General features: G+C 29.7%; 4 protein-coding genes across 4 annotated transcripts; 2 read left to right on the top strand and 2 right to left on the bottom strand.

Annotated features, from left to right (window-relative positions):
• Window positions 1–6091: 6091 nt before the first annotated feature.
• Window positions 6092–7887, top strand: LOC106756258 (isoflavone reductase homolog). The gene is made up of 5 exons (XM_014638600.2): window positions 6092–6351; window positions 6450–6584; window positions 6693–6930; window positions 7146–7349; window positions 7496–7887. Exons 1-5 carry the CDS (start codon window positions 6169–6171, stop codon window positions 7708–7710), a joined length of 975 nt encoding a protein of 324 aa, XP_014494086.1. The 5' UTR covers window positions 6092–6168; the 3' UTR covers window positions 7711–7887.
• A 2144-nt stretch (window positions 7888–10031) lies between these two features.
• LOC106756257 (isoflavone reductase-like protein) lies at window positions 10032–11845 on the top strand. The gene is made up of 5 exons (XM_014638599.2): window positions 10032–10295; window positions 10391–10525; window positions 10624–10861; window positions 11074–11277; window positions 11433–11845. The coding sequence occupies exons 1-5, from the start codon at window positions 10113–10115 to the stop codon at window positions 11645–11647; spliced, it is 975 nt and encodes a 324-aa protein (XP_014494085.1). The 5' UTR covers window positions 10032–10112; the 3' UTR covers window positions 11648–11845.
• A 242-nt stretch (window positions 11846–12087) lies between these two features.
• On the bottom strand, window positions 12088–15084 carry LOC106756256 (probable pinoresinol-lariciresinol reductase 3). Its single transcript, XM_014638598.2, has 5 exons — window positions 14774–15084; window positions 14559–14693; window positions 13242–13485; window positions 12575–12778; window positions 12088–12414 (listed from the first exon to the last, which is right to left on the bottom strand). Exons 1-5 carry the CDS (start codon window positions 14951–14953, stop codon window positions 12248–12250), a joined length of 930 nt encoding a protein of 309 aa, XP_014494084.1. The 5' UTR covers window positions 14954–15084; the 3' UTR covers window positions 12088–12247.
• A 599-nt stretch (window positions 15085–15683) lies between these two features.
• On the bottom strand, window positions 15684–20663 carry LOC106756450 (putative rRNA methyltransferase). Its single transcript, XM_014638887.2, has 11 exons — window positions 20084–20663; window positions 19940–19987; window positions 19691–19849; window positions 19537–19583; window positions 19060–19216; window positions 18896–18957; window positions 18590–18782; window positions 18086–18175; window positions 17580–17722; window positions 17340–17466; window positions 15684–16899 (listed from the first exon to the last, which is right to left on the bottom strand). The coding sequence occupies exons 1-11, from the start codon at window positions 20555–20557 to the stop codon at window positions 15898–15900; spliced, it is 2502 nt and encodes an 833-aa protein (XP_014494373.1). The 5' UTR covers window positions 20558–20663; the 3' UTR covers window positions 15684–15897.
• Between the last annotated feature and the right edge of the window lie 1269 nt (window positions 20664–21932).

The following is a 21932-nucleotide window of genomic DNA, read 5'->3' as shown; positions in this document are numbered from 1 at the left end:
TAAAGAAAGGATAAATTTTTATGTTTAGTTTATAAATTTTTTTTAGCAAAAATAAAATATTGTAATTTTAATAGAACTAATAAATAAAAAATTATTTTCAAATATAAACAGAACCTCACCCGATAAAACACACGTGCTTTTTCAAAATATTAGACGACGGCCATATATAGGTTGGCGAAGACATCAAAGTTGTTTTTCTACATCTTAAGGCAACTAGGCAAATATCACTAATACACACAAACTTTTTATATTTATTTAATATTATTCTTTAACATAAAAAGTTCATTCTTTTATAATTATTTTAGTCTTATTGTAAAATATAAATTATTTTACTTCAAGTTGACATTCAAATAAGTTTGTTTATTCGCAAAAATAAGTTAGTAAAATGTGATTTTAATTCCTATATTAGATGATGAACTTAGGCAGAGTTTTCGAACTTTCTTATTAAACAATTTTGAGATGCAACTAGCAAATATGGTGCAACTATAAGTTTATTCTTTTACCATAAAGGTGCAACTAGCAAATATGGAGATGGAAGAAGAAAAAACCTAACTTTGTAGGTTGAACTTGTTGGAATTACATTTTTCTTTATATAATATTTAATTATTTTTGTTTTAATTTAATATAAAATTTTCACTTCATACTCATCAGAACACTTTTTACTTAGTTGTTCTCTAAGAAAGAATCAACCATATTCTGTATTACAACAATTTTCATTACAGTAGTCATTTTGTGGAGTTTCAGTTTAACTTTTATGGATCAACTATGCTAATGTTACTTTTAGGACATTGTTTAGATTAAGAGATATATTTGAAGGAGTGAAAAAGAAGAAAATGGGAGTGAAAAGTGAAGTTAATTAGATTAAGAATAAAAGGGACAAAAATTGGAAAAACTTATGAAAATTTATAAAAGTTTTTGAATAATTTGATTGATATAATAAATTTAAAAATAATTATAAAATTATATTATAAATTATTTTTAATTAAATAATAAGTTATAACTTTATTACTATTATTATTATTTAAGAATCATCTTGTATTATTATTATTATTATTATTTTTATTATTTATGTTAATATTATCTTATTATTATTAATTTTATTCTTACTATTTTAATAATAATTTATATTTTAATAGTTGTATTATATTATACTATTTTATTAGTTATATTTATTTTATTACACATATATATTAATAATTAATAATAACCATATATATAGAATTATTGTGTATATATATATATATATATATATATATATATATATATATATATATATATATATATATATATACATATACATAATAATTTTTTAACAAAAAGAGATGATTATGTAAATAGAAAATCTATTTACAAAATCAATTTTTTGATATTTATAATATTTTAAGGTGTTTCTTTGTAATTTTTTATTATTATTTAAAAAACTTATTAGCAAAATGTTTTTCTCATTTTTCATTAGTGATTACTTTTTGTTTTTTGGTATTTTATTTTTATTATCTTTACTCAATTTCACAAATCATTAATTTGAAGCACTATTGTACATATTTTAGATAATTTTGAATTTCGTACCCAACATGCAGATCAAATATCATCTCAACTCAAACATTTAAGATTATTTTAAACTATTGTGACTACATATCATCTTTATTATGTCGCGTATGATTGCAATCTCCTCTGACAGTATTACATTAAGATTGAAGATGATCCCTTGTAATTAGTAAGAAATTAAAACATAAACAAATTAATAAAACATGAAACAAATTAACAAGATAAAATTATTTGTGACCAAATATAATCAATTAAATCCATAAACCTAATATAAACAATATTGTCAACTACATACTTAAGTTATATGTTTATTTATTACAATATTTATTATTATCTCATATACACTTCAATGTCGAAATGTCTTTTAAGATATAATTACTCTCTTAAAATCAAATATTGATTTAGTAATGCATTAATTTCAATCTTGAACCAAATCTTGATTTGGTAATGCATCAATTTCAAGGTTAAGAAAAAAAAAAAAAACTTATTCTGTAATCACATAAACAGATAAATCTTTAGATTTTTGTTTTTATAAATTTTAGGTTTAAATTTTTTTTTTTCCTTAAGTTAAGTTCTGATATTCAGTTTAGTCCGCACTTTTAAAAATATCAACCTTTAATCTTTATAATATGAAAAATGTATCAGAAAATTTTTCATATAATAAAAACTAAAGGTTAACATTTTTAAAAGCGGAGACTAAACTCAATATCACAACTTAACTTATCGACAAAAGAGATTTTGAACCTAAATTTTACTTCCACGTATATTATGAGATTCACAATCTTATTGTAATAGGATAAATATTATAAATTTAAATTTTATTCTCGTAGTTCAACATATATATTCACAATCTTTTTCTTTTTAGTAAAATTAAGCATGTTTCTTCTAGTAACACCATTCGAACGCCAAACATGATCTAGAAGTTATTGCCGGAAAGAAATTTGACGCAGACGATGTGTGGGTCACGAATAATAGTATTAGAGCAGTAAATAGCTATCAAACATGAAATTAAAATTAGAATAAAGGATAAATCACTATTTTAATTCATTAAAATTTCGAGTGAAAGTGAAATTTTATAATTTTAATAGAACCAATAATTAAATAAAATATTTTTTTCAAATATAAAATAACTTAATTAGGGATGATGGTTCTAAATAGAACATTATCCTATAAAACATCTTTCGATCCAACCACTTAGTTTGACAAGAGACACATAGCTTTTCAAATATTAGAAAAGTATGGCACGTGCCGAAGACACTACAGTTGTCTTTGTGCATCTTATTGAGACAACCATGACCGTTTAATTTATTATTTTTGTTTAAATTCCACTAATAATTAAGATGAGTTAATTCATATTTGATTTATTTTAAATTATTAATACGACCGTTTATTTTTGACGACGCAATTAAATCAATCAAGATTTTAAATGTATAAAGCAACAAACAAAAGTTTACCAAAGAAAAACAAATGTTCATTCATTTTTCGTTTAATAACATCTAATATAATATTAAATATTAAGTGCTTAATCAAAATTAATAAAATTAAAGTTTTTAACTAAAATTATAATTTTTTATATTATACTAAAAATTAAACATCTGAATATCTATTTCACTAAATCGATTATTTATCTTATATATAAAGACTAAAAATTTAAATTTTCATAAAAAAATGATCATACCTGTATTTATTTTAATTATGAACTAAAAAAAATGTTTATTTTGATCCTTAGACACGACTATAGACGTAATGAATGCATCATGCATTTGAAAAAGTTGAGTCAACGTGTTCATGTCTAACTTGGTTTGTAAAAACGAAGCTTAAGGTTAATACTCTTCTGGGAAGAACATTCCAAATTCTAGACCCAGCACAATTAATTCAAACCTATATACATGTATTTCTTGCGTTCAAATGAGAACATTTTTAAATGACAAAAAGTTTACATATAAAATCATTGATATTGGAGAAAATAATAAGATGTTTTAAAAAAGATATATCTAAAAAAATGACTCAATGTTTATTTGGAACCTGATTAATATATGGTTTTATCTGTTTTAGAATTTGAAATCTTATATGATTTAAATGTTAAAAATGTTTTAAAAAATTTAATATATATATATATATATATATATTTGTATTATTTTTAATCTTGAGTCTGGTTCTTAATTAGATCTTCAACATGAATTTTTTAATAGATGATGAGTTTCTAAAAATGATTTGATATTCTTTTTTGTGCTTTATTATTTGTTAATAAAAGAAGTTAGGATTTATAAGTAAGAGTAAAATTCATTATAAAACAAATATTTTTTCAAAAGTATTAATTATATTTATAATTTTAGTATGAATCACGAGTCTATATTTTTGTTAAAATAATACTAACTTAAAAATAATTAAAAGATATAATAAATAATAAAAAACAACCAAAATATTAAATTATTAAAATTTAATTATAATATATAAATATAACTTAAATAAAATTACTTTATATAATGAATAGACTTAAAAAGTATTTAATATACATATTAAATCTAGAGCTTACAAAAAGGATCTTTCGGTTCGATCTGGCCTGTCCATTACGGGTTGGTTATTTACGAAATCAATTTAACTTGATTCATTTATTAGCGAGTTAGAAAAATGTGAATCTGATCCGACCCATTATGGATTGATGGTAAACTGACTGTCTCACTTAATTACAATCTTTTTTAAATAATTTTTTTTACAAAGTTTTTATAATTCAAATCTAAACATTTTTATTCCTAAATTTCACTCTCAACATGATTGTTTAATTAATTTTAAAAATAGGAAAATTAAATAATTTTTTCAAGCAAAAAAAAATAATAAATATTTTTTTTATAAAATTAAAATTAAATTTTAATAAAATAAAATTAGGTAAGTTGGTTGGTGGGCCAACTCAACCCACTACGGGTTCAACCCACACGAGTCAGGTTTAAATGAGCCAGATTGAAATCTGACCCGCATAAAAAAATACAATTTTTCAAACCCAATTCAGTGCAAATCTGTGGTGGACCGCATTGACTCATAGGCTATGATCCATTTTGACAGCTCTAATTAAACAAATAAAAAATAATTTTACACATTAAATGTATAAAAACAAAAGGAATTTTCATTCCACTAACCATAAATGTTCAAACTTTAAATTTAAAATAACATTCTTAAAATTAATCACTACTTCTGGATATTGTGCTTTAAAACTAAAATTCTTATCAAAATTTTATTCTTTAAATATATCTCATAAAATCAATACTATCAATGACGTGGACGTCTTTAATTGGTGTCTAGATACATACATTATTTGGCCGCCATCATCACCAATAGTCAGAACTGAACAACATGAACAGTGAGAAAATGAAATTCTCTGCCTTTTCTCATCTAATGAAGTCTTGATATTTACATCAATAATGTTGACTCATAAGTAATAAATGCATTTCAAGTGGTGTTCATTAAAAATAAATAATATGCAACTATAAATGAAAATCAATATTAAAATAATGTTAATTGTTTCAAAATAAAAAGTAATTTTCATATCAAGTACGAGGTTTAAGGCGAAAAGTTAATAGTAATAATATGTCAACGGTTAAATGTTTAAAAAATTTTATATAAACTAGAAGTTTAATTAGTTTTTAAATTTTTCTGTTTGATGTATATAAATTACTCAAATTTTTAATATTTTTTAATTGAGTAGTTGTGATTTAACTTTTTTCAGCGACGCGATTGTTAAATTGTTTATGTGTTTTATTTTCTTGTTTTTACGTATTAAAAATATTTTTTTAGTAATATAAAACGATAAATTATTTTTACTATTTTAATTGATAGTATATGAAATGAAAGAATTATTGCGTTGTTTTTTTGACAGCTTTCAGATTATTTCTTTCTTATAATGATTAAAGGATCGTTCTCATCACTCTTAATATAGGTGACGGAGCATTGTATCTTATCATCCAGATGTTTTAAATTAAAATAATAAAAATTATTTGGTGTAATACATTACTAAAATAATTTTTTATATTAATCATTACAAACTATATATTTTAACGAGTAAAAAACAACAATAATTATATCATCTAATTAAAAAAGATTAAACAACAAAGAATTAAAAAATGATAATAGAATTAAGGTGCTACCAATTAGACGTCGTCATCATATTTTTGATATAAGAAATAATGCTTTTGATAAATATAAATTTTTCATATTGACTATCTATCTTTATTTTTTTTACTTTTTTTTAAATATATATTTTTTTATGGTCAAATGAATGAAAATACTTGTTACCTTATTATTATTACTGGGAAAAAAAATCCTTTTAACGATACTTTTATAATAATTTTTTAATAATGCATATGATTGGTTTATTTTAAATATTTTTTAAATATAAATTCAAATAAATTAATAAAATAATAATATGTATTTTATTATAAATAAATTATCAAAATATATTGTCAAATATTTAAAAGAAGAAACAGGATAAAGGAGCAAGACAGTCTCCTTATAAATAAAGACTCCATTTGCCCACTCTTCACAGCAAATTAAGTTTGCAATATCTATTCCTTCTTCTCTAATCTTCTACTCTTTCCTAATCTTTTTCTGCTGAAACATTGTTCATTTTCAATGGAGAACAATAGTAAGATTCTGATAATTGGAGCAACAGGGTTCGTCGGAAAATTCATGGTTGAAGCAAGTATTAAAGCTGGTCACCCAACCTTCGCCCTGGTTCGAGAGTCCACTCTTTCTGATTCATCAAAATCATCCATCATTCAAACATTCAAAGCCTTGGGTGTCAACCTGCTTTTGGTACGCTAATATATTTTCTAGGAAAATGTTACATCTTCTTTTTCAGAGATTGTTCTCCTACTCTCATTAGTTGTTTAACGTGTTCTTTGTATACACAGGGAGATATTCATGACCACCAGAGTTTGGTTAAGGCGATAAAGAAGGTGGATGTTGTGATATCTATGGTGAGTCACAGGCAGTTGCAAGATCAATATAAGATCATTTCTGCTATCAAGGAAGCCGGAAATGTTAAGGTACCTCCAAATTTACTCTTGTTTTTTTCATGCAAACCAAGTTCATGACTGCTGTTAAAGAAACTATTGTTGTATTGGAGTTGTTCTGATATAGTTATTTGTCTGCAGAGGTTCTTTCCTTCGGAGTTTGGAAATGATGTGGATCGAACTCATACTGTAAGTGAAGGACAAGAGCTATTTGACAGGAAAGCTAAACTTCGTCGAACCATTGAGGCTGAAGGAATTCCGCATACCTACGTTGTGGCTAACTTTTTCACTGGATTCTTCCTACCCACTTTGTCAGAACTTCATTTGATAAAAACACCACTTGATAAGGTTGTTACACTTGGGGATGGAAACACCAAAGGTACGTAAAACACAGCTGTTGCATGGATGAAGCAGTCTTATGTTTGTATAGAAATTATGTAATTCATGTTTTTCTTTTAAGTAGTTTAACTTTAAGTTCAATTTGATTTAATCCAATTTCATGTTAATTATACGAAGAGTTTGATTCACCTTTTTCTTTATTTCTCACGGTTTGTGTATCACAAATCTTCCTATTAACTTTTGTTTGATTTACAGTTGTTCTTAATACGGAAGAAGATGTTGCCACGTACACCATTAGAAGTGTAGATGATCCAAGAACCTTGAACAAAATTCTCTATGTCCGACCACCAGGTAACACCTTGTCGTACAATGATCTGGTATCTCTCTGGGAGAAGCATCACTGTGAAACTCTTAAAAGAGTCTATGTCTCGGAAGAGAAAGTTTTGAAGTATATTAAAGGTTTGTTAATCGTAATTAATTAATTGATAATTAATCAAGGTGAACTTGTTTCTTGTACTTGAGAAATCAAGTTTTTTGGTTAACTTGAAATCATTGCGCAAAGGGTCTGTCAATTTGCTGATAATTGCAATTTCTTGATCTTGCAGAATCTTCATATCCCATCAACATGGGTCTGTCAATTTGCCACTCTGCATATGTGAAGGGAGATCACACTAACTTTGAAATTAAGCCTTCATTTGGATTTGAAGCTTCAAAGCTCTACCCTGACGTTAAGTACACAACTTTAGACGAGTTCTTCCACCATAATGATGCTTGCACACCTTTTTACTTGAACCAACTTATAACCATCAATGATGCATAGAGTGTTACTTCTAGTATATTTATCTGCATGTGTTGGTTTAGATTAAATATGCATAAAACAGATCTAGGATATCTTTTTGTTCTTGTCAAACTTAGCTGTCCAAATAAAGAAACGTGTGGAGATGCTAAAGATATTATAGTTCTGTCACATGTCTTGTAATAAAATCAGTGTTTGTAATTGTTTATTGTTACCTTTTTTTGGAGGCAAGAGATTACTTATTTTCCTCTATAAATAATTCATCATCGGTCATGGATTTATGGATTTGAAAGAGTTTAAATTTCATATTTTAAGAACCAAGATCTGAAAAGAACTCGAAGGAAAATTTCTATCATGATCCAGTGTTGTGCAATGTAAGTTTCAATCTAATTTTATGCCAATTATTTAGAAACTTCTAGCCAATTTCAGAGTATTCACGCTATTGAGAGCAGACAAGAAACAGAGCAAAGCATTGCCCTTTTAGTTGGTTCAACACGTTTATATACATTTTCAACTTATACTTATAAAGAAGTCAAATAAATAAACATTACATGTCCAAAAATGAAAATTTTCTAAGTAAAAATATGTCCAATGCACACTTATCAACGTTATCAACACTGTGAAAGTATAATGATATTTTAATAATGTTTTGACAAGACTATTAGTGTTTAATTTGATTCGTATATTTGAAACAGATTAACCACATAAATTATTATAAAATAATTTTTAATTTAATTGTTAAAAGTAGATTTACTTATATAAAATTAAGTAAAATAGATACTTTTCCAAAAAAACTTGATTAAATTGATGATTTGGATTTCAAAACCGTTGTTTGTTAAGCCTTTAATTCCCTATTTTTCAAAATAATTTGAAGTTAAGACTTTATTAATGAATGCAAACATTTGAATTAAAAAATAGTTGGTTAAATTAGTTCAAAAAATTATTAACTACATTACGAAGTTGATTAAATGGTCGTATAACTTTAGACAAATACGTGTTTCAAGATCAATGTTTATTAAGCTTTGAATCTCTTAATTTTTTAGAATAATTTTGAGTGATTTATAATGTAGAAAACAAGACTTTATTAAGGAATACACACATTTGGACTGAAAATGGTTATTTAAATTAATTAAAAAAAGTTGTTAAATATATTATTAAGTTGATTATTTGGTTATATAAATTAGACAAACACCTGGAGTTCAAAATTAATGTTTATTAAGATTTTAATTCACTATTTTGTAGAATAATGTTGAGTGATTTATATTTTGAGGAACAAGACTTTAATAAAGAATGTAAATGTTTGAGTCAAAACATAGTTGGTTAAATAACTGTAAACAAGTGATTAAATACAGTATGAAATTGGTTAAATGATATAAAAATACATTTGGACTTCAAAATCAATATTCAAGAAGTTCCTCACAATGCGGTAAGGGTATACCACTCATATACGCTAAACTTATTCACTATCACCAAAATCTAAACTTTGTGAGCATACCCAAGACCAAAAGTCAACGAAATACCAAATTCATAGACTAAATTTCTATTTTGATCTTCTAATTCTTATAAAAAAATTGGTTTAAACTTTTTTTTTTCTAATTAAGTTATGATGTTCAGTTTAGTCTCCGCTTTTAAAAATGTTAATCTTTAGTCCCTGTGATATGAAAAATGTATCAAATCAATCCTATTCGTTAACAAATCACAAGTTTTTCATTAAGTGATTGGTTGTTCATAACACCTTCCGTTAACAAATCACAAAATATTGGAGACCTACATATGAAAACTTGTGATTTATTGTTCATTAAGTGCTGTCATGAGGACGGATTTGAAACATTTTTCATATCATAGGGACTAAAGCTTGACATTTTTACTAAACGGAACATCAAAACTTAACTTAGGGACAAAAAAGGGTTTAAACCAAAAAAATTCAATTAAATTTCTAATTTTTACTTAGTTTGATTTAGTTTTATAATTTTTAAAAATGGTTTAATTAAGGCATTTTTTTATATCAATGTTAAAATTTTATTAAAATTTATATATCAAATTTAAAAAACTTAAATATTTAAATAATTTTATTTTTTAGGTGAAATTATTTTATATAAAAATTTCAACAAAAATTTAACATATAATTTTAAAAAATGATTTAATTGAATCATTTTTAAAAAAATAGAAAACTAGATCAAACCAAACAAAAATTAAGAATCAAATTAGAATTTTTATAAGATTGAAAGAATTAAAATAGATTTTTAGTCTTAATTATTTTTTTCTACTGGTGTTGATTGACGCTGACTCTACATCTGTCAGTTATTTTTTTACAAAGGTCCATTTGTCCACTCTTCATAGCAAATTTAGTTTGCAATATCTATTCCTTCTTCTCTAATCTTCTACTCTTCCATGATGTTTTTCTGCTGAAAGATTGGTCATTTTCAATGGAGAACAATAGTAAGATTCTGATAATTGGAGCAACAGGGTTTGTGGGAAAACTCATGGTGGAAGCAAGTGCTAAAGCTGGTCACCCCACCTTCGCCCTGGTTCGAGAGTCAACTCTTTCTGATCCATCAAAATCATCCATCATTCAAACATTCAAAACCTTGGGTGTCAACCTGCTTTTGGTACGCTAATATATTTTCTAGGAAAATGTTACATCTTTTTCAGAGATTGTTCTCCTACTCTCATTAGTTGATTAACGTGTTCTTTGTATACACAGGGAGATATTCATGACCATCAGAGTTTGGTTAAGGCGATAAAGAAGGTGGATGTGGTAATATCTACTGTGAATCACAGGCAGTTACAAGATCAATATAAGATCATTTCGGCTATTAAGGAAGCCGGAAATGTTAAGGTACCTACAAATTTTTGTTGTTTTTTTCATGCAAATCAAGATGATGACTGCTGTTAAAGAAACTATTGTTGTATTCGGATGTAATTATTTGTTTGCAGAGGTTCTTTCCTTCGGAGTTTGGAAATGATGTGGATCGAACTCATGCTGTAAATGAAGGACACGAGCTATTAGACAAAAAAGTTAAAATTCGTCGAGCCATTGAGGCTGAAGGAATTCCTCATACCTATGTTGTGGCTAACTTTTCCACTGGACACTTCCTACCCACTTTGTCAGAACTTCGTTTGATAAAAACACCACTTGATAAGGTTGTTATTCTTGGGGATGGAAACACCAATGGTACGTAAACACAGCTGTTTCATGGATGGAGCAGTCTATGTTTGCATAGAAATTATGTAATTCATGTTTTCCTTTTAAGTAGTTTAACTTTAAGTTCAATTTGATTTTGTCCAATTTCATGTTGTTATACGAAGAGTTTGATTCACTTTTTTCTTTATTTCTCACGGTTTGTGTATCACAAATCTTCCTAGTAACTTTTGTTTGATTTACAGTTGTTCTTAATAGGGAAGAAGATGTTGCCACTTACACCATTAGAAGTGTNGATGATCCAAGAACCTTGAACAAAATTCTCTATGTCCGACCACCAGGTAACACCTTGTCGTACAATGATCTGGTATCTCTCTGGGAGAAGCATCACTGTGAAACTCTTAAAAGAGTCTATGTCTCGGAAGAGAAAGTTTTGAAGTATATTAAAGGTTTGTTAATCGTAATTAATTAATTGATAATTAATCAAGGTGAACTTGTTTCTTGTACTTGAGAAATCAAGTTTTTTTGGTTAACTTGAAATTATTGCGCAAAGGGCCTCTAAATGTGTGTTTGTGCTGATAATTGCAATTTCTTGATCTTGCAGAATCTTCATACCCCATCAACACGGGTCTGTCAATTTGCCACTCTGCATATGTGAAGGGAGATCACACTAACTATGAAATTAAGCCTTCATTTGGATTTGAAGCTTCAAAGCTCTACCCTGACGTTAAGTACACAACTTTAGACGAGTTCTTCCATCATAATGATTCCTGCACGCCATTTTACTTGAACCAACTTATAACCTTTAATGATGTATAGAGTCTTACTTCTAGTATATTTATCTGCAAGTGTTGGTTTTGCTTAAAGATGCATAAAACAGAGTTAGAATCTCTTTTTCTTCTTGTCAAACTTAGTTCTCTAAATAAAGAAACGTGTGGAGATATTAAAGATATTCTAGTTCTGTCACATGTCTTGTAATAAAATCAGTGTTTGTAATTGTTTATTGTTACCTTTTTTTTTCAGGCAAGAGATTCCTTATTTTCCTCTATAAATAATTCATCGGTTGAAGCATGGATTTATGGATATGAAAGAGTTTTTATTTTATATCTTAACAACCAAGACCTGAAAATAACTCCAAAACAAGTTGCTATCTTGATCCACTGTTGTGCAATGTAACTTTCTGTTTAATTTTGTGCCATCCATTTAGAAATTTCTAGCCAATTTCAGAGTATTAACGAAATTGAGAGCAGGCAAGAAACAGAGCAAGGCATTGCCCTTTTAGTTGGATCAACACAGTTATATACATTTTCAATTTATCCTTCGAAAGAAGTCAAATAAATAAACATAACATGTCGAAAAATGAAAATTTGTAAGTAAAAATATGTCCTCTGCACACTTCCCAGCATTCTCAAACAAAGCCTAAACTAGTGTGTCTAAGAATTCACTGATTGTGGTATATTTCACTTGTGGATATAGTTGTGTACCATTCACACCAGAGGGTGGCTCAATATCAAAGTATGTGTGATCTCCATTTATAAAAGCAGAATATATGAAGAGCAATTCATAGTTGGCAGGGTAAGAAGTTCCTGCAATGCCAAAAAGGAAATAAAGGCGTTTGTTAGAATTTTCTTCGCCCTTTTCCTTTTAGAATAAGATTTTGTATGCATATATATATATATATATATAAGAAAAGACTTCCATATCCAAAGAAATTAATACATTCCAGAACTAGGTCTACTGTAAAACCTTTTATTTTCTGGAGCAACTCTCCTTCAGAGACATGCAATCTCTCAAGCTTCTTTCCAATCTTAATCTCCCACATTTCAACCAGCTCATTCAAAGAACAAACGTTTCCTGGGGGTCTCAAATACAACACTTTATTTAAGGTACGAGGATCATCAACTGTACTGATAGTGAAGGCAGCAACATCACTTTCCTTCACGAAGACACCTGCAAAGAAATCTTAGTAGATAATGATCTGGTAATGAAAGTCGGTATCACATTACTCTCTGCAACTACTAGGATTTCAAATAAATCTCTAAATTTTCTAGTTTTGATCCATGTATATATATCATTTAAGTAAAGTTTCTTTAAACTAACATTTAATTATTTCAGAAATCCTATTTCTCCATAATTGTCTCAATTAAAATTGACTCAATTAGAATCTTGCCGTTAATCAGAATGAACAATTAAAATTTCTGTCTTAACTTGTTGACTATACAATTTTTAATGACGTGACACAGTGTAATTGGCTTAGGTGAAATTTTAACTTGCACAAAGTTTGTAAGATTTCTTTAATTTTAAAAACTATTACAACACTATACATTTCAAAGATTAAAAAAGATGGTTACTCAATGAACACTCCAGTACCAAGTAAAAGAGTAACAATGGTCTTGATTAATGGAGCATATACCTTTTGTATTCCCATCACCATATACTGTGACCTTGTCCCTTGGAGGAGCATCTAAGCCTGGCTGAGCAAGAGAAGGAAGCAAAATCTTCATGAAAAAATTGCATGAGATGACAGTGTATGGAATGCCTTCAGCCTCCACAAGTCGACGGATTTCAACTTTGGGTGCATAGAAATTATGCAGATCATCAAGCTCTGACACGTGAGCCCTGGTAGGATCTGATCCAAATTCAGATGGGATGAATCTCTGAGACCCAAAATCCATTAACAACAGTTTATTTAACACATTTAACAACTCAAATAACGTTAGAAAACTATGTTTCACCAATCAAAAGATGGATATTGAGAACTCTGGCTGCATACATGAAACAACAAGATTCCTATACTTCAATATCTATAAATTGGTTTTCTTTAAGTGATAAGTTTGATACTTCTAATTTTAAAAACACGTGGATTTAGTTTTTTAAGAATGATTCAAAGCAGAGAGACCCACAACATAATGTCATTATGCAAATTCTTGAGTTATAGTATAAAATAAATAACACATTTATTTCAAAATACATCACTGAAAACCATTCCCCTAACTTTACACTTAAAAAAAATATATTCTGAAAATCGGATTAAACTGGTAAGACCCGAAAACTGTTGAATAAATAGTTTCAATCAAACCACAATCAATTGGTCAAAGAATTAAGAAATCTAAAAAAACAGTTCAAAGCAAACCAACAAATATAATTAATACAACACTGTTTCATTCTTTAAAATAAAAAATAAAATAAACTTAAAATATTCATTGTTTTTTAAATTTTAAATATAAATATGTTATTATTAATAATATAGATAAATATTATTGAAAGTTTCACTTGACTGCTATAATATATTTATAATAATGTTGTGTACATAAGTTAAATGCTAAGACCCTATAAAGCTCTGTTTTACTTTTTAATTCCTATTATAAAGTTACGATAATATATTATTATTATTATTATTTATCATTATCAATTTAACTATGATTGAAATTAGTCGTAATTATTAAATCATTCAACCATAAGCAATTAAAAGCATATCCTGAAGAAACTATTCTCCCAACCTAAAAATATAGACTAAATGATCACTTTCTTACTGACAGTATAAACCGATGAGAATTTAATTTATGATTTAGCATAAATTTGTTGTTCTAAATGGTAAAAAGAATAGCATGGAAGGAACTCTTTCCCATTTGATAATCATGAAACCCACTTTCAAGCACTAAACAAAATTAAAGCAAAAGAAGAAAAAGAATAGAAAAGAAAATTCAGCTTATATTATTATAAGTATAACCTTAATAGAGCCAAGTTGTTTGATAACTCGGATAAGGAGCTTTTGATGCAGACATTGTTGGGCTGAAACGGCGCAAATGACCACATCTACAAGCCTCACAGCCTCCGCAAGGGCGGTTTCATCCTCCATCGAACCCTGGCCATAAAAATCTCCAATTTCAATCACAAGAATGAGAAATTGAAAGAGAAAAATCAAAAAAATAAGATGAGAGAGACTGTGAGAAGGGTGGCTCCGCCTTGAGAGAGGGAGTGAAGTTTCTGGGCTTTGATTGGGTGAGAGAATGCAGAATGTCTGACGAGAGCAAACGTTGGATGACAAAATTTCAGACTTGCTTCTGCCAAATGATATCCCAAACTTCCAGTTACCCCAATTATCAATATTTTGCTCTTTTCCATGCTAACTTCTTCCTTTGCTCCTTGTAACAATCTCAATTATCTATATCTCTCTATTCAGGATTTTAGGGTTCTTCCTTCCTCATTTCTCTTCGTATTAATTAATTGAAGCATTACCGAAAACATTAATGAAAACACATGCTATGTGATTATAATAAAATTATTATAATTACAAAATTTATATCACATGTTTAATATATAATTTTTATATTTAAATTCATATCATATTATAATTATATAATCTTATTCATTAAAACATTTCTTTTAATTTATCATGATACAAATCATAAATCATGCAAATTTAGTATCTTTTCTTTAATTCAAACAATCTCACTTTTATTTTTATTTTTTCTCTCAAATTCAAAAAATCCGTTCCTTTCAAAATTCAAATACATCAATTACGTATATTTGTCTTTAATTCTGTTTGTACTTTAAGTTGTAGGTTTTTTTTTTACTAAATAGTATAATTTTACATCAATTTTATCATATAAGACAAATTTTGAAAATATTAACGGTTCTAGGTGAGTTGTGCTTCTTAAAGACTTAAAAGTTGTGTTCTTACTTAACGCCCCATGGATTTGAAAGGACATTTAAACTATTTTATAATAACAAGCTTTTTTTGGTATACGATAATGACTATACAATTAAAACGATTCAGTCACTAGGATACCCTTTTGAGTAAGGATAATTTACTTTCAACATTTAAAGCCACTGTCAAAGACTTGATCCATAATTAATTTCGAAACTAAGAACTTTACTAGCTTCTAATTAAGACAAGTTATCAATACATTATCGTTTTCCTTTATGAACGACAAAAACCTCCATTCTTTAATTTATAATATCAAATGCACAATAACACAAGCAAATGAAAAACAAAATTTGGGCCTAGAAAATAAGGCGAAGCGAATTAATTTGAACTCTGAAGTTTGTCACGTATCAATCTATTTTCATTTAGTCCTCTGTTTTCCCTTTTTGGCAGAGGAAGCCTTCGAAGCTCCTTTGCCCTTTGAAGCCTTACCCTTCTTCCCCTTGGAACCTCCTTTTCCTGCCTTACCCATTCCATGTTTCCTAGCATCCTTCTTCATTCTTCGATCAACAAGGACTTTTCCTTTGCCAGTCTTTACTTGTACACCTTTCTTTGCAACTACATATTCCTTTTTAGGCCTCTTCGGAACAGCCTTTTTATACAGTTGTTCAATTTGCTTCCTCTTCGAACGATCAGAAATCTCTGTCTGGTCTGATATGGCATTCGCCTTCTTCCGTACCTTCTCAAGCTTCTTCATTGCAGCACGCTTCTTCCGTGCTTTGGCCTCCGCCACCTTCTTTGCAGGCCGGGCATCAATTTCTTTAAATTGCGCTCTCATTGCAGCAATTTCCTCTTTCGTAAGAGGCTTTACTGGTTGCCTGTGCTTCTTCTCTTCATCTAGAAACCATTTCGGCAATCCCTCGTCATCAAACATGTACTTGTTATATGCATCATCCAATATCTGCTCCCGTTGCTTTTTTCTCATCATCTTCTTTGCATAAGCCAGTATCTCAGCTTTGGTTTCAACATCTTCCTCCGATTCATCAGAGGATGAATCATCACTTGAATCAGTGCCAGGCGCAGGAACTATTTCAAAATCATCTAGTGTCTTGGATGCTTGAGGTTGAGGGTGATCTACCACTGCTGGAGCTGCTGTTTTATTTTCTTTGACCTTTTTTGCAACGGATGTCTTCTCCTTAGGCTCATCATCTATATCCATTTCATCTTTACTCTCATCCTTCTCAAAGTCACCTTCCTCTGCAGCTTCAGCAAATATATCCTGACTAAACCACTTTTTCATGATCTCCTCTTGGGTCGGTTCTGCCCCGTCATTAAGTGGCACCATCAATGGATTTGCTTCTTGATCACCCTTGTCTTCATCGGAATCATACTTGGATTCAACAATATCATCATCCTCACCGCCCTACACAGCCAAAAGTCATGAACTGCACGTTAAAGAATTTAATGGTTTCTAAACAAAAAGAAGCAGCATTCCATGTTTCTAAAAAATAAACCAGAGATTCAACTAAAAACTAGGGGGCGGTATACAAAAAACATATACTTATATTAGGAGTAAGCTTGATAGTGGACCCTGAAAGTTTGTTTGGATGTAAGAAAGGGACGGGAATAAATTAATGGATACAGGAAATAAAAGAGTGTGGATAATATAATGATGTTCCCTATCTCCTGGTGTTTAAATATTCCAATCCCAAATATTTTGGGAGATATCCAAAGGGTTCAGAAAAGTAAATATGGCGGGATTTTCAAGAATCGCATATAATCTCAGTTCTCAATCTCGGAGTATATAAAACTCTAACAGAGTGAACGTTCAACTACACAAAAATCACGAAGAATAATGCCTACCTCCAAAAGTTGGGCCTCTGCCTCATAGGATTTCTTAATTCGCTTACGCTGCTTTGCACTTCCTTCCTTTCTGATGACAAACTTCTCATAAGCTTTATCCAACAAATCTTCCATTTGTTCATTGTATCTGATATCAGTGTAGTATTGATTAAAAATCATAACAGATTATTAAGGAAGATTTAAAGTGTAAATGCTAACATAACAGAGTATGAGCAACTATCAAAAGAACCTGTCATTCACCTTTTCCGTTCCTCATCTGAATCTTCCAAGTCACTGGATGAATGCTCTGGGCTTTCATGGATTTCTTCATTCTCACTATCTTCAACTTCACCCTCGTCACCTTCATACTCAGTGTTGTCAACAGCTACCAGATCTTTCTTTCCCTAAAACCCCAATAAAGAATAAATCCATTAAAAAATTAAGAGCTGTCCTCAATCAGTTTTTTCACTTCGAAGGAAGTGATACAGATAAAATAAATATGTAACTCTAAAAGTTAGTTTTCTGTGCATGTGCCCATATACAGTTGAAGTATTGGTAAAGTACTCCTTAAATGTTGCCCAACAAGAGTAATCTGACACTATTCTAGACCTCCCAGTTGCAAATAAAAGGTATATATCAAGCAAACATCCTGTACTTTTCGGGAGTTTTAAAGAAGAGAGAGAGTTTAACGTGAAAAAACAGTTGATGCACTTCAACAGGTTGTATAAGTTTTCAAACCAAGAGAAGTGAAAAAGAATAGAACAAACCTTTATGGAGGAAAGGGAAAACAGCTCGTGATCTACATAACCATCTTCTACTGCATCCATTTGCATCCCTGTTGCTTTCCGTGCCTTGTCCTATAAGATTCAAATCATTAAAGCAATGAATCAACTTGATCTCATCCACTCGAAAAACAAATGAACAGAAAAACAGAGCTTTAAAATTTGTTTATGGACTGGTGTGATTAATGAATTTATGACAGACTAAACATCATCTATTATTTTGTAAAACCCGTCATTATTCTCCAAACAAACATTAACCAAAGTGATGGATGGAAGAAGGTAGAAATTCCACCATAAAAACAATCCATTGCCACCAAAGGCAGGATTCCCTTCACAAATTGCCAATAAGGATAAAAAACACCACATTTTGGCAGTATGGTGGTGCAATAATGGCTATTAAAAACATTGATACTAACAACATAGATTCCAAAAGTCATTCATGTGCATATCCAATGACAACAAAAACCAGGGATGTTAAGAGCTAAAAACCTTGGCTCTTCTTTTAGCAAGAAGCTTCTTTGCACGTTTCTTCTTGCGGTCCATCACATTAGTCAGTTCCTCCATTTCATTGAGTAATCTATCTTCTTCGTCCACCTTTGGCTCATTTTCCGTCTCTTCTTTAGTGGTAGGAGGATCATGCTTCTGAGTTGGTGAAAGAGCTTTTCTAATGTGAATCCTCCACCTACATGTGACAAATAACAGTATCAAATCACCATACATAACAGGAAGAATAGTATTGAACCATTTTTAGAAAATCAACCAAATATCAGAGTGATATTCAAATCAGGAAGTTACTTTAGAAGATGCTTGAAATCTTGCTTCCCCAAAACCCTTAAATCATCGCACAGAGATTTGACCTGAAAAACAACCGCATTAAAATTAACTATATTAATTTCGTCTAATTATCCACTGAATACAAAAAATGCATAATCACATCTCAGATAATTTAAACAAAATACCTCTTCAGTTGTTAGATCATGATCCTTGATTGGTTTATCAGCTGCATCAGTAAAGGTTATAGAAGTGACTGAACCAAGGATCTCCAGAGGAGAATCTGACCAAATGAAATTTGAAGCTGAAGATATCTTCCTTAAAGTTGTGTTTCCATCTTCATAGCTGCAGTAGTGAAGAAGTTAGAAAACAAGTCTACAGGAAGTAGCAGACTATGTTTGGAGCACAAAACAAAAATTAAAAGCGTGAAATAAAGAGGGATGGGGCACAATAAGCGTTCTATTTGTATAAAATCAGTTCAAGTAGCTAATAAACTGCAAAGTTTTTCATATTCCTAGTGTTCTCTGTTTATCAGGATGCCTTAACAATCCTTCGAAAATATTTTTTTATGCAAGACCAAGCCTGGCGATGAATTTAAAAATGTAACTCAGAAAAAGCAAACATATTAAAAGTCAAACCAATTCTTGAAATGAAGCAGTAGTTACCCGTCACGATGCCTTTTCTGCTTAGTATCTCTAAGTACATCTACCACCTGCACAGATGATTCATCAATCACCAACAGAGAAAACCAAACCTAACCAAAGAGGAACAAAAAAAAATGGCCAATCCAGCATGCACAAAAACAAACAGAATGATTACCTTAGGCTGCGGTTCCACAGACCCCTGAAAAAGATGCTTCACATCAAGAAGTCGCGGATCAATCTTGGCAGGTGCCTTGTACCTAAGGCCCAAAACATATATCTCAGCAGATTCAGATCGACTAGCCGCAGGCTTATCCACCTCTACCTTCTCAAACAACTGAGAAACAAAAATCCACAAACAAATCTCAACAACTCGCCCAAAATCACAAACACGATTGTTTTCCAATTATAAAAACAATCACATTACCTGCTTCAAGCAATACACCACCGAGCTGTAATCTTGCGACCTGAAAATCTATGACGCAACAAAGCAGCAATAAATAATAATTACAATAACAACAATTATAATGATCGGAATGAGAATAAGAATAAGAAAATTATGCAAGATTACTTTGGTGACAAAGATACCCTTGGGCGCCAAGAACTGAGTGGCTAATTTGACAGCATCAATGACGAGGGCGTTCTGGCTCATGGCTTCCTGAGCCCAGGCTCCGCCGACATTAGGAGAGCCGTCGTGCAGAATGACGTCAAAGGCGCGGCATCCGTGCTGGTTCATGAGCTTCTTGATGCGGGACTTGCATTCTGTTTTCGTGATGTCTTCCTGGATGGCGATTGCACCGCGGATGGGAGCGATGGGCGCCAGGTCCACGCCGATGACGAGGTGGTCTACGGGAACGCGCTGCACCGCCACCTGCATCCAGCCTCCGGGGGCGGCGCAGAGGTCGAGGACGGCGCGTGCGGACTCGAGGAACTGGTATTTGGAATTGAGCTGGACCAGCTTCCATGAAGCTCGAGACCTGTAACCATGTTCTTTGGCCAAGTGATAGTACTTATCCAAACGGTGCTTCCCCTTCGCTTTCCCCATTGATGCACCGCACTGCAACTACGGGTTTTTGTTAGGGTTTTGGGACACACAGTAGAAGAACAAACACTTCCAATGTATTAACTACGTTATGTCCGACCGAGTGAGCCTTGTTTTTTAATATTGGGCTGAGATTTAAGGCAATATCGCCTGGCGAATTTTCGGCCCGCTAGAATTTATTTAGTCTATATTTCATGCTGGGCCGAAAGTGCTGTTAGATAATTTTATTTTCTTAGTGGATCTCGTAATATAATATCTTACAAATATTTACCATAATATATTGATTATTTAATATTTTAAAGATATTATAATATAATATTTTATTAAATAATAATTAACTATTTAATATTTTAAAGATATAATATTTTAATTATATTAAGTAACAGTTTAACTTAACGTATACCTATCTCTTCGACAAATATATTAAAATACAATCTAACAAAACTCATTTAAGATTATTAATCTGGCATAAATATTTAAAAATACATTTATTAACTCAATTATTATATATTAACAGAATATATAATTCAATCTCGGTAGTTTTTATTGGACTTAATACTTATTTTGGTTCTCTTATTAGTTAGTTTTATTATAGTCATTCAATTTTTGAGTTGTTTAGAGTGGTTGATGTTTTTTTAAGAATGGTTTAATTTATTCATCATTCGTCAAAATCATTAACGGCACATCCAAGTCATCAATTAATGATTATTTTTTTTTCCAACTGGGATTCCTATTTTTGAAAAATTAAAACAATTATGTCATTGGTCGTTAGTTCTGTACTAACACATTTAAATAGGTGTCACGTTTCATCTCGTGGAATTTTTTATTTCTTAAAAAAAATAATCATTTATTTTTATCTTTATTTTTATTGTTTTGAAAAATAAAAAATTTGCCACATTTCAAACTAATATGTGTCACATGGCATTGATCGTATGATGTGGCACTGGAAGTGCCACGTGTCACTGTAGATCATGTCTTATTGCATTTGTCTTAATTTGGTCCTTATAATTTTATTTTGTTTAAATTTAGTTCTTATATTTTTATTTTGTCTCAATTTAGTGCTAATTTTAAAAAAATTGAAACACTATTTATTTTATCTCAATTTAGTACTAATTTTTATAGATAGTTGAGGAAATACTAACACTATTTTTGTATAGATTACTTTTACAAAAATATTTATTATTGAAATGTTGACTTTTATAGTTTGGTCATTTATATCATTTAGGTCAAATCATTTCACTTGTTGTTTAATTTTGTAAAAAAAAATTGAATGAGTTATTTATTTTTATTTATCTTAATTTAGTTTTTGTTTTAAAACTTAATGCAATTATATTATTTTTATTTGATAAAAGTCCCCAAAAATAGAAGAATAAAAAAT

Source organism: Vigna radiata, chromosome 2 (assembly GCF_000741045.1).
Source record: "Vigna radiata var. radiata cultivar VC1973A chromosome 2, Vradiata_ver6, whole genome shotgun sequence".
NCBI lineage: Eukaryota > Viridiplantae > Streptophyta > Magnoliopsida > Fabales > Fabaceae > Vigna > Vigna radiata.
The sequence above is the reverse complement of the archived record's forward strand: the minus strand, read 5'-3'. Positions and strand labels throughout refer to the sequence as shown.